Here is a 12153-nt window from a genome sequence, read left to right as displayed (position 1 = left end):
TTGTGTTTGCTGTTTTTGTATAGCTGTAATAAAACCTTTGTTTGAGTGTTTTACACCGGTCTCGTGGTTCTGTCATCTGCCACCAGAAGAAAAAAACAACCCTCTAACAAATCATTCCATGGTTTGGTTGTTTCAGCAAAAGGCAGGAGGAGGGGGGTGGCACTGCAATCCTCTGTTCACATCTGGACAGCTGCTGCACTAAGCAGTGACCCAGTTTAAAGATGTAAAGCAGGGGGGAAGTGGGTTTTGGGGAGGGCAGGATAGAAAAGGGGTGAAGATCTTTCAGATGGGATTTTGAAGAAATGAAAAAGCATCGGTCACAAATCCAAGAGAGCCAGTGGTGTTAGAGTGTGGCATAGGTGCCAGAGCACCCACCAAATTCCCCTTGAAGGGGCTGGGCACCCACAAATTTTGGTGCCAGAGCAATGCGCACTCACTGAATCGTTGGCGTGTGCTTTCAAGGTGCGATGGAGGGACAGGCACAGAGAAAGCTGCTTGCTTCAGAGACTTTATTGCTGCCACACTGTGGCAGCCGGAAAGGATGGGAAAGGAAGAGCTTTTTTCTGCCTGGCACAGGAGAGGCCAAGCAGCAGAGAAGGAAGCCCACCAGGGCAGCGGAGAACAGAGGAGGCCCCCGCCTCTGCTGCTCACTCGCAGCCATTTTCCGCGGCAGACATCTCAGCCTCGTATTTGCAGACATAGCTGTTCTTACGGCTGCAGAGCTCGTCGTTCCATTTTCTGAAACCTAAGAGGTGAGACAGGAATTAGTGCCAAAATTTGGGATGAGCAGAAGCAGAATGGTAGGGTTGGATGGCACCCACAAAGGGTATCCAGCCCAACCGGCTTCAATGCAAGAATCTCAACGAAAACATTCATGACAGATGGCCAGCCAGCCTCTGCTTAAAAATCTCCAAGGAAGGAGAAGCCATCACCTTCCGAGGGAGACCTTTCCACTGTCAAACAGCAGGAATCTTTTTGTCCAACATGGAGATCGAATCCACGACCTTGAGATGGAAGCGTCTCCTGCTCTACCAAAAGGATGCTGGAGTAGGTGGACTCCCCCCCCCGCCACCCCCACTTGGGCCTGATTCATCTGCTGCAGCCAGGCTGTCCTGAGGTTCTGGGTCATGAGGAAGGCGGTGTTCGTGGCAGCATAAGCACTGGCCAGTCAGCCCTGGTCACAACCAGCTTCTGCGACAAAGACCCACCGCACCCTGTCTCCCTTCCGCCAGGGTCAGGGAGGAAGAAGGGGAGCAAGGGGGTTCCCAGCCCGCAGAGCGCAATGGAAACCTGTCCCCAGGCTTCTCACCTGTAGTTCGCCACAGCTCCACGCACCACTCGCCAGTCTTGTCATGATTATTGGGCTGCCCGGTGCTCCACTGCGTGTGGTCGGCGATGAGTCCGTCACTCCACTGCCAGGATGTGCTTCCAGGAGTCTGGGGGAACACAGAAAATGAGGAAGGGGTGGCCCTTGTGCCTTGAGGGGTGCGTGGAAGGAGGAGGAGGAGGACAGGGGCTCCCATAGACTCATAAGAGCAAAGTTCAGACAGGGGCACCTTCCCCCAAAGCACCCAGTAATGGTTGGTAGTGGACTTCCCTGCCACAGGCATCAGGCTCGATCTGGTGAGGGCTCCCAACTAAGTGCGAGGCAGCCTTGTGTAGTGGTTAGAGCATCAGACTAGGAGCTAAGAAGAACTGGGCTGAGAAGCTCAATGGCTGCGGCCTTGGAAGCTGGTCCCTGCCTTCTCTCAGCCTGACCTACCTCATAGGGTTGTTTTGGAGATTAAATGAGGAAAGGGAGAACTACAGGTTGGCCTTGAGCTTCTTGGAGAAAAGGGTAGGATATAAATGCAATAACTAAGTAAAAACAGTACTTGCTTGGCATGAAGAAGGGCTCAGGGCAGAGTCCCCCACAGCATCCCTAATTAAAAGTGTCACAGCCTGCGATAAACACCCTTGGACCCTTGGCTAGATGGGCAACGAGAGAAAGCAGCAGCTTCCCGTGCTGCCAATGACAAACTGTTGCTTTTGGCACAGAATTGGAGAGTTGGGAGGGGACACCAGGGGCCATCTAGTCCAACCCCCTGCAATGCAGAGGAACCACACCTAAACAGTTCCTCTGTTTAAAGACTTCCAGGGAAGGAGAGTGTGCCACCAGCTGTTTCCTGAATGGAACATGATGCAACCCAGAGGTGAGAACAGAATGAGGGCTGGACAAGGTGACTGTTAGCTAGATTTGTAGCTGATTTTAAAGCCAGGCTCTTTGGAGTGCAGCAAGACTGTGCTATTGTTAGAAAAATTGCATTTCTCAACTTACGGTAAATGTTTTGTGGGTGTTTTGTTTGTTTGTTTGTTTTGTAATATTGGATTTAGCAATGACAAACCTAGACAGCATCTTAAAAAGCAGAGACATCACCTAGCCAACAAAGGTCTGTATAGTTAAAGCTCTGGTTTTCCCAGTAGTGATGTATGGAAGTGAGAGCTGGACCATAAAGAAGGCTGATCGCTGAAGAATTGATGCTTTTGAATTATGGTGCTGGAGGAGACTCTTGAGAGTCCCATGGACTGCAAGAAGATCCAACCTATCCATTCTGAAGGAAATCAGCCCTGAGTGCTCACTGGAAGGACAGATTGTGAAGCCCAAGGCGAAGGGGACGACAGAGGACGAGATGGTGGGACAGTGCTCTCGAAGCTACCAGCATGAGTTTGACCAAACTGTGGGAGGCAGTGGAAGGCAGGAGTGCCTGGTGTGCTCTGGTCCGGGGGGTCATGAAGAGTCGGACGCAACTAAACAACTAAACAACAACAACAAATATTGGATTTATTCTACTCTTGCCACATTGTCGATTTGTTCTCATTTCTTTTGTCATTTGCCAACACGTTCTGTATTTTGTATGTCTGCATTTCCAGGACTCTGTTATTTCGATATTCTGAGCGTTTGCTATATTTTCCGTAAGCCAATCTGGGCACATATCATAGTAGTGTAAAAGCAGCATGCAAGCAAATTCAGTCAGTCTCTGGTCCGGCCCTCCAGCAATGAAGAGGAGGGGGAAGGAGCAGCCTTGGGGCAGAGGAAGAGCAAGACTGGGGCAGTGGGGGGGGGGGGAGTTGTTCACTCATGCACTGCTTCCCCCCTCCCCCATTTAAAACAAAAGGTGTGGGTTTGTGCACTAGGGAGAGGGAGTTTGCACAGAGCATAGATGAATCGAAGCAAATAGAAAGGGCTGGGGAGAAGCTAAGAGCCTTTTGGAGCACACCCATGTTGACAATAGTCATCTTTTCACGGTCATTTAGCAAATAATAATAGGTGACATGAGCATTTCCTGGACTGATGGAAACAATTCTCTCTCTCTCTCTCTCTCTCTCTCTCTCTCTCTCTCTCTCTCTCTCTCAGAGATGGAAATAATGTCAGAAGCATTATTTTAAAGCTCTCAGAATGTGGTCACGGAGAGCAACAAGGAAACTATGGCCTTTAAACCACATTTGATGCACCTTCTTGCCTTCAAAGCATCCTTAATTCCTCTCAGAGCTACAATTCCCAGAAAGGCCTTAACAAACTACATCACCCAGAATTCTTTGCAGGAAAGACAGCTCTTTGAATGTGCTTCAGGAGTGTAGACTTCATGCAGCCAGTCTGCACTGATTGCCAGTTTGCTTCCAGGGCAAGCTCAAGGCGTTACTATTAGTATATAAAGTCCTCAATAACTTGGGACCCATTTACCCATGAGATATCCTTACCCCACACAAGCCCACCTGACTGCTTCGGGTGGGCTTGTGGTGTAGCCTTATTGGAGTTCACCGATTGGGTCTGCGTTGCTCCCGGGAGGGAGGGAGGAAGTCAAATGACACCGAGGTTGATTCAAAGAAAGAGTTTATTCTGCTCTCCGGATAGCAGAAGGCACTTGTGTGGTCAGTTCACAGCAAGTCCAAAGAAATGAGAAATTTCATGCAGTATATATATCCTCCAGGCACCCTCTTCCCCCCTTCCCCAGGAATCCAGCCACGTCAGCCTATACACGCAGGTTGACACCACAGGAGTTCCTGCTCCGGTACTCTTAACCATAAAAGGGTTTTCCTTCCTGTACTTCTGACCATAAAAGTGTATTCCTGTTCCTATACTCTTATCTTGAAGCAAGAGGTCACCAACTCCAAGAACAGAACTCAGATCATTTTGACTGACAACGCCTTCCCCTCTGGAACTCCCTGCCTCTTGAGATCAAGCAAGTGCGTTCCCTGTGCTCTTTTCAGCGCCTGCTACAAAACATTCCTCTTTAGGCAAGCCTACACCCAGAAGCTTAGAAGGCTGCTGTGAATTCCAACCTGTGTTAGTGTTTCAGCTTCCTGTATCTTTTAAACTACGGTTGTGAATTTATCTTTACGAATGCGCAACGGGCATTGCCGTACTGGCCTGAATACTGCACTTTCCCCCCCAAAATTCCAACTGTGAAAAGTGCAGCTTAAATTCACGACCTTACAAAAATCGGCTTTTATGATATTGCTGTAGGATTTTCTTCTACTTCTGCCATTTACAGGTGTGAGTGTCTGCAGAATTTTTAGGAAGCGGCTTATATTTGGGTATTGTCTTTTTTTCTCCCCCCCCCCTAATTTTAAAGGTGTGGGTTATTCGTGGGTGCGGCTTATATTCGGGCCAATATGGTATGTAGCAGTGCCAATTCTGCAGATCAAAATGGCTGAGGGGGTGGCATGTGGGTCCCTGCTTGAGTTGTGTAGTTTGGGGGCCCAACTCATCCCTGTACAGTGGTACCTCGGGTTACATATGCTTCAGGTTACATACGCTTCAGGTTACAGACTCCGCTAACCCAGAAAAAGTACAGTACCTCGGGTTAAGAACTTTGCTTCAGGATGAGAATAGAAATCGTGCTCTGGCAGTGGGGCAGCAGTGGGAGGCCCCATTAGCTAAAGTGGTGCTTCAGGTCAAAAACAGTTTCAGGTTAAGAACGGACCTCCGGAATGAATTAAGTATTTAACCCGAGGTACCACTGCAATGGCAAGTTACAGGGCCTTGGTCCAGTATACCTGGAGAAGCATCTCCACCTCCATCGTCCAGCCCGGACACTGAGGTCCAGCTCTGAGGGCCTTCTGGCGGTTCCCTCACTGCAAGAAGCCAAGTTACAGGGAACCAGGCAGAGGGCCTTCTCGGTGGTGGTGCCTGCCCTGTGGAAAGCCCTCCCACCAGATGTCAAAGAGAAGAACAAGTACCAGACTTTTAGAAGATATCTGAAGGCAGCCCTGTTTAGGGAAGCTTTTAATGTTTAACAGACTACTGTATTTTAATATTTTGTTGGAAGCCACCCAGAGTGGCTGGGGAAACCCAGCCAGATGGGCAGGGCATAAATAATATATTATTATTATTATTATTATTATTATTATTATTATTATTATTATTATTATTTTGTTGTTGTTGTTGTTGTTGTTGTTGTTGTTGTTGTTAATTGGGGGGTTTTATGCTGTGTTTTATTGCTACAACCTGCCCTGGGACCTTGGGGTAAAGGGAAGGCAATAAAGAACGAAATGAAATTGTGTGAAGGGGCTAAGCTTTGGGGAGTGGGGGTTGCTTAAGCTGGGGGTTGGAGGGTGCACATGGGGCGGGGAGACCAACCTTGGCAATATTGTGGAGCCCGATCCAGACGTCCCCGTCAGGCCGAAACCTGGAGAGGTACCTGCGGAGGCGACAGCACTCCTTCTTGGTCAGGATGGAAGCCAGGTGAGAACCTTGTTGCTGGCACTCTTCCTAAGCCAGGGCAGGACAAGAGTGAGGTCAGTTGAGAGGCGTTTTTATTAGGAATCCTAACAGTGAGCATTCCAAATGAAAGCAAGAGAATCTTTCTTTACGCAGTGAAAGCAGCCAGAATTTTAGAAGCCAAATAGTGGAAGAGTGAACCTACACCGTCTGGAGAGGAATCGCAAAAATGACGGAGGCAATAAGAAATCAATCAACAGACAAAGTTAAAAAAAAGACTATTTGTTAAATAAATGGTTAAGCTAAGCAACAAGCTGATTAAAAAGAAAGGAAGATGGAAAGGACGGGAAGTCAAATGTTGATGGAGAAAATCTATTGTTAGGAAATTTGTATATATATTCCTTTTTTATGACTTTGACTTGTGGGTAACAATGAATTCAAGTTTATGTTGTATGGATGCAGTTATGAACAATAAAGCAAAAGAAAAGAAAATACAAAGTAAAAAAGAATGGGAATGTTTTAACAATTACTTAACAAAACAAGGTTCCAACAATAAGACTTGGCTGTGTCTTGAATAATCTTGCAGATAGTAAAATATTTTTCTTCATTCCAAGATGAGGAAAAACAATTAAATACAGGGGGGAAATAGGAATACTCGAACTGAAACCGCAATGAGGTAGAAGGAAGTCAACAATATAATAAATTGAAAAGGGATTCAACCCAAACTGAAGGTTGAAATGTACAAAAAGACACTAATATTGGTTTGAATTATATTAAGTATTACTTTACAATAGATGGGTATTTTTATTGTTTCAATTGTCATTTTGACACAGTTGTTTTTTTATTTTATTTTTCTTTCTTTTTCCCTTAGATACTGTCTTGTATAACTATATTACCATATAAATCTTAGATTTGTAGATAATTTCATTATATGTAAGTCAATATCTACATCAGTCTAAGAATAATCATTGTAAGATTCTAGATTCAGGTAGGTAGCCGTGTTGGTCTGACGCAGTCGAAATAAATCAGAAGTATCTGAAGAAGTGTGCATGCACACAAAAGCTTATACCCAGAACAAACTCAGTTGGTCTCAGGTGCTACTGGACAATTTTGTGAATTTTTTTTTAAAAAAATCGACATTGTAAGATTGTTTTATCTTTTACCCATTTTTCTTTTAATGTATGCTTCATCTGTTTGCTTTTTAATGTATATTTTTGTAAATAAATAAATAATGCCATCAGTTCAAGAGCGTCTCTTTGGAAAATCAGCCTTGCCGGGTGTTGGGTCTGGTGTGAATGATCCAGGCACGACTCGGGACTCACCTCAGCCTCTTTCCAACACTTCCGGTCAGAGAAGTATCCATAGCAGCTGCCCTCGTAGAAGAGCCAGTCCGTCGGGCAAGGAGAAGAGGGGCCCTCTATCGAGTCTTCAGCTGCTTTTGAAAGAGGGTTGGATGAAGACCAAAGAGAGAGAGATACAGGATCCTGGGATTCTTTTGCTGCGGTTACTGCTCTGCCGGGGGTTAGACTAAATGGCCTTTGGGGATACCTTCCAACTCTACATTTCTGTGACTAGATGGGCCACTGGCCTGGCAGGCTTCCTGATCTCTTAAGACTTTGTGCAAAGATCAGCACAGCCATCAGGCGTCACCAGCAAAAATTAATCTCCATCTCCTGTGAGAAGAATATTTCCCACACAGACAATAGCAGGGTAAACACAGAAGAAACGAACCAAGATAGCCAGTTTACTTACTTCAAGCTCTTTCAATTCCCCATTAAGCCAAGTCAACAAAATGAGGAACAGGCAGGAAACAGGCAGTGCGCTGTAATGGTTAGAGTGTTGGATCGGGACCTGGGAGACTAGGGTTGAGATCCTCACTCGGTCATGAAGCTCACTGGGGGCTCACTGCATTTCTAGGCCCAGATCCAAGGCTTCAAGGTCCGTTTCTCAGGGGTTTTTGATTTTTTTGACCCACGTGCCCCTCTGAATGCCAGTCTGGTCCTTCCCTTTGGCCCTTTGCCCACTGATTCTCCAAGGCACAGAGGAGCGAGGAGGGACCCCGACTCACCTGCTGCAGAGGGGCTGCCAGACCAATGGCCAAGGAAGCTCAGAGCAACGATGATGTAAGCCGCGGTCCCCATGGCTTGGATCCTTCCTTGCCTGGAGGGAGATGGAGGGAGGGAGGAAGCACTGCAGAGAAAGGCAAGGATGTCCCACAAGCCCCAAGGCTGGGCTGCCAGGCTGGCTACTCCAGAAGGCTTTGGGTACCAGCTAGCACATGCGTAGGCCAACTAAGGCCCAGGGGCCGGATCTGGCCCAATCGCCTTCTCAATCCGGCCCACAGACGGTCCGGGAATCAGTGTGTTTTTATATGAGTAGAATGTATGCTTTTATTTAAAATGCATCTCTGGGTTATTTGTGGGGCATAGGAATTCATTCATATTTTTCCCCAAAATATAGTCCGGCCCCCCATAAGGTTTGAGCGACAGTGGACCGGCCCCCTGCTGAAAAAGTTTGCTGACCCCTGAGCTAGCAGGTCTCAGAGGGAAGTTGCTCCACCCTCAAACTCCTGGGAAATTGTTAGGAATGATAACAAGGGTTGTCACAAATAAGATGTAGCAAGTTTGTTTTCTGCAGCTCCAGAGGGGAAGACTCAAACCCATGGCTTCCAATTGCAAGAAAGGAAATTCCAATTAGCCATCAGGGAGAACATTCTGACAGCAAGAGCTGTTCCACAGTGGAATGGTCTCAACTCAGAAGTTTGGGGACTCTCCTTCCTTGGATGCATTTAAGCTAACAGATGGCAGCTAATGGATTGAAGTTGAATCCTGACAAGACAGAAGTACTGTTCTTGGGGGACAGGAGGCAGGCGGGTGTGGGGGATTTCCTGGTCCTGCATGGGGTAACTGTGCCCCTGAAGGACCAGGTGCACAGCCTGGGGGTCATTTTGGATTCACAGCTGTCCATGGAGGCGCAGGTCAGTTCTGTGTCCAGGGCAGCTGTCTCCCAGCTCCACCTGGTACGCAGGATGAGACCCTACCTGCCCATGGACTGCCTCACCAGAGTGGTGCATGCTCTAATTATCTCCTGCTTGGACTACTGCAATGCGCTCTACGTGGGGCTACCTTTGAAGGCAACCCAGAAACTGCAATTAATCTAGAATGCGGCAGCTAGACTGGTGACTGGGAGCAGCCGCCGAGACCACATAACACCGGTCCTGAAAGACCTACATTGACTCCCAGTACATTTCCAAGCACAATTCCAAAGTGTTGGTGCTGACCTTTCAAGCCCTAAATGGCCTCAGCCCAGTAGACCTGAAGGAGAATCTCCACCTCCATTGTTCTGCCTCAACACTGAGGTCCAGCTCTGAGGGTCTTCTAGCGGTTCCCTCCCTGAGAGAAGTGAGGTTACAGGGAACCAGGCAGAAGGCCTTCTCGGTGGTGGCACCCACCCTGTGGAACGCCCTCCCACCAGATGTCAAGGCAATAAACAACTATTCTACTTTTAAAAGACATCTGTAGGTGGCCCCGTTTAGGGAAGTTTTTAATGTCTGACGCTGTATTTTTTTAATATTCAGTTGGAAGCCACCCAGAGTGGCTGGGGAAACCCAACCAGATGGGTAGGGTATAAATAATAAGTTGTTGTTGTTGTTGTTGTCATATAAGCAGATGTTGGGTGGCGACCTGTCATGGATGCTTTGGTTCCCTGCATTGCAGGGGGGTAGACTAGAGAACCTTTGGGGTCACCTCCCAACTCTACAGCTCTTCCCTTCTAAGGGAATGCCTGCTTAACATCAAAGAAACCCTCAGCTCCAGCCCTCGTGAAACTAGACAAAGGACAGGGCCCTTTTTCTCACCAGTCACTCACCTCTGTGATTAAAACGCTCCCTTTTTGCGCTGGTCCCCGGGTGCAGAGTGAGGCCGAGGTGCCAAGCGGTTGCTATATACCCTTACAAGAGGGAGGGGCTGGGAGGCTTAACCTGCACCTGGCATGTCTCAAACCCTCTTGCAAACAAAGTCTCAAGAGGATCCTGCCCCTCCAACCAACTTGTGCCAACTTGGGCAGGCGCCCAGTGGAGGAGGGGGGTCAGGGAGCAGCAAGAGAAGTTCTATTATCTGCTTCACTCCGTCCCATGAAAGATCAGCTAGGAGAGGATTTGAAGCAGCTTTCAAGCAGAACATATTTTATTCCCACCCAAGTTGGTGTTATCATCTTTTTTTAATCACCATCTTTGGTGAACCGCCTTGAGATCTGCGGGTATAGGGCAGTATAAAAATTTAATAAACAATAATATATATAATTGAAATAAACAAAAGACATTCTTCATCATCCATCAATACAAAAATATAAAACAAATCAACTAAAAGAAATGGGAATTTTCTAATATAATAGAATAAAGAATATCTTCTTACTTTACAGAAGTTGTATGCCAAGTAAAGGGGGAATGAAAATATAGATCAAAATGTTTTCAATTTTCGTCTTGTGTCTGCACGTCTGTTGATTGCCTGGAGATGGAAAACCTTGTCTAAAATTGATGCCACCTTAGGGTGGGGTTTCATAATGGAAAATTGCACTGCATGAAAAACTTACCCGCTGAACCCATTTTTTGAACAGAAAAACAGAATGAACCTCTCTTGTCTGCGCTTCATTGTATTTTATTGGAAACATTAAAAAAAGAAAATGTGCACTGGTCTCTTCCACAAGTGTCTTAGTAAATGTGGAATAAGTAACATCCAATTGGTTGAGAATTTTTCTGGATATAAAGGCAAGCCTTTGGCTTTTGCTGCTCCTTGTGCCTCTGGTGGTTTCTGCTGTAGTTTTGTGTTTCTGCTTATCTGGCAAGTCGTGTGCAACTCACTCTTAATCTCCCATATCCCAAGGCAGAAACCTCCCCTGACCTGTCTCTATCTTGATCGCAAATATCCTGACAACCAGCTCTGTCATGTCTTCTTGTGAATGAAACATCCCAAGCCAGCCTTGGTTCGGCGCGGTTTAGATTCCATGTGTTTTGTCTCAGGAAGTTCTGCTTTGCTATTTAGGTTATGTGGATAACATTTAATTAAAAAAATAATCTTTTGAAAGAAAGAGCATCAGCACTAGAAAAGTGTGCGCTCTCAAGGAGCTGAACCCCAGAGCCAGAAACATCACCGAAGCACCATGGGGACAGTAGTTTGCTATGGGCATGAAGAAACCCGTTCCCCTCACAGAGCTTCGATTCCCAGTTGGTTTTTAACCATTAATCCCTCTTCGTGGTGAACCCCGAGAACTGTAGTTCTAGGAGCCGAATAACAGTCCCCTAACCACTCTCAGCATCCTTAGAAAACTGTAGTTCCCAGGATTCTTAGAGAGTCAAAAGTCATGAGGTCCAGCACTGAGGACCTTCTGGCGGTTCCCTCCCTGCGAGAAGTGAGGTTACAGGGAACCAGGCAGAGGGCCTTCTCGGTGGTGGCGCCCTCCCTGTGGAACGCTGTCCCATCAGATGTCAAGGAGATAAACAACTACATGACTTTTAGAAGACATCTGAAGGCAGCCCTGTTTAGGTAAGTTTTTAATGACTGGTGTTTTAATGCATTTTTAATTCTGTTGGGAGCAGCCTAGAGTGGCTAGGGAAACCCAGCCAGATATAAATAAATTATTGATGGTGGAGGTGGTGGTGTGGTGGTGGTATAAGAGTGCTTTAAATATATGGCTTGGATGTGACCCTCACTGTCTCCTGAGCAAAGAAACAAGCCGTTGCTTGTTCTTAGTTTAGGATGCAGGTTGTGGAACTCTGGCAAACATTGACCTAGCAGGAGAAGGGGCTTCCTGGGCTATAAAGGTAAAGGGACCCCTGACCATTAGGGCCAGTTGTGATCGACTCTGGGGTTGCAGCGCTCATCTCGCTTTATTGGCCAAGAGAGCTGGCATACAGCTTCCGGGTCATGTGGCCAGCAGGACTAAGCCGCTTCTGGCGAACCAGAGCAGTGCATGGAAACGCCGTTTACCTTCCCGCCGGAGTGGTACCTATTTATCTACTTGCACTTTGACGTGCTTTCGAATTGCTAGGTTGGCAGGAGCAGGGACCGAGCAACGGGAGCTCGCCCCGTCGTGAGGATTTGAACCGCCAACCTTCTGATCGGCAAGTCCTAGGCTCAGTGGTTTAGACCACAGCGCCACCTGCTTAAACAGGCTTAAACAATGGAGGGAGGTGGAATAAAGGGGGCTCTAAACTGATGTTTCAGCCAAACGATGCCTCAAGGATGTATTTTTTCATTTATTGTGGGAGCCTTTTCCCCTGAGCTGCGCCATATGGCCCATGGTAAATCCAGCAATAGAAAATTTCTGAGGTGACCCCTTCCCTTGATGCCCTAAGCCCATGCTCATTTTGCTTCGTGGTTCATCCAGCCCTGCCCTTGGAAGGTGGTGGTCTCTCATTCATTGGAGGTTTCTCAACAGAGGTTGGAGGACCACCT

At 47.1% G+C, this 12153-nt stretch overlaps 1 protein-coding gene across 2 annotated transcripts; it reads right to left on the bottom strand.

Moving 5' to 3' along the window:
• Positions 1 to 500: 500 nt before the first annotated feature.
• LOC310687394 (C-type lectin BpLec-like) lies at positions 501 to 9629 on the bottom strand. Of its 2 annotated transcripts, none has more exons than XM_083462445.1 (6): positions 9569 to 9629; positions 7770 to 7861; positions 7024 to 7136; positions 5621 to 5752; positions 1310 to 1436; positions 501 to 745 (listed from the first exon to the last, which is right to left on the bottom strand). In XM_083462445.1, the coding sequence occupies exons 2-6, from the start codon at positions 7840 to 7842 to the stop codon at positions 648 to 650; spliced, it is 543 nt and encodes a 180-aa protein (XP_083318571.1). In that variant the 5' UTR covers positions 7843 to 7861; positions 9569 to 9629; the 3' UTR covers positions 501 to 647. The 2 variants fall into 2 exon arrangements, with proteins under 2 accessions (XP_083318571.1, XP_083318572.1); XM_083462446.1 differs by having other exon boundaries at positions 7024 to 7133; positions 9569 to 9626.
• Between the last annotated feature and the right edge of the window lie 2524 nt (positions 9630 to 12153).

The sequence above is a fragment of the Podarcis liolepis genome, assembly GCF_965112155.1.
Source record: "Podarcis liolepis genome assembly, chromosome: 10".
Taxonomy (NCBI): domain Eukaryota; kingdom Metazoa; phylum Chordata; class Lepidosauria; order Squamata; family Lacertidae; genus Podarcis; species Podarcis liolepis.
The sequence above is the reverse complement of the archived record's forward strand: the minus strand, read 5'-3'. Positions and strand labels throughout refer to the sequence as shown.

Bases quoted from the DNA above. Each gene is read 5' to 3' on its own strand.
- LOC310687394 (XM_083462445.1), bottom strand. From the start codon at position 7,842: ATGGGGACCGCGGCTTACATCATCGTTGCTCTGAGCTTCCTTGGCCAT. The intron at 7,137-7,769 runs GTGAGTCGGGGT...CTCTTTCAAAAG, and splicing joins TGGCAGCCCCTCTGCAGCAG to CAGCTGAAGACTCGATAGAG. The intron at 5,753-7,023 runs GTGAGTCCCGAG...GCCCTGGCTTAG, and splicing joins AGTGTTGGAAAGAGGCTGAG to GAAGAGTGCCAGCAACAAGG.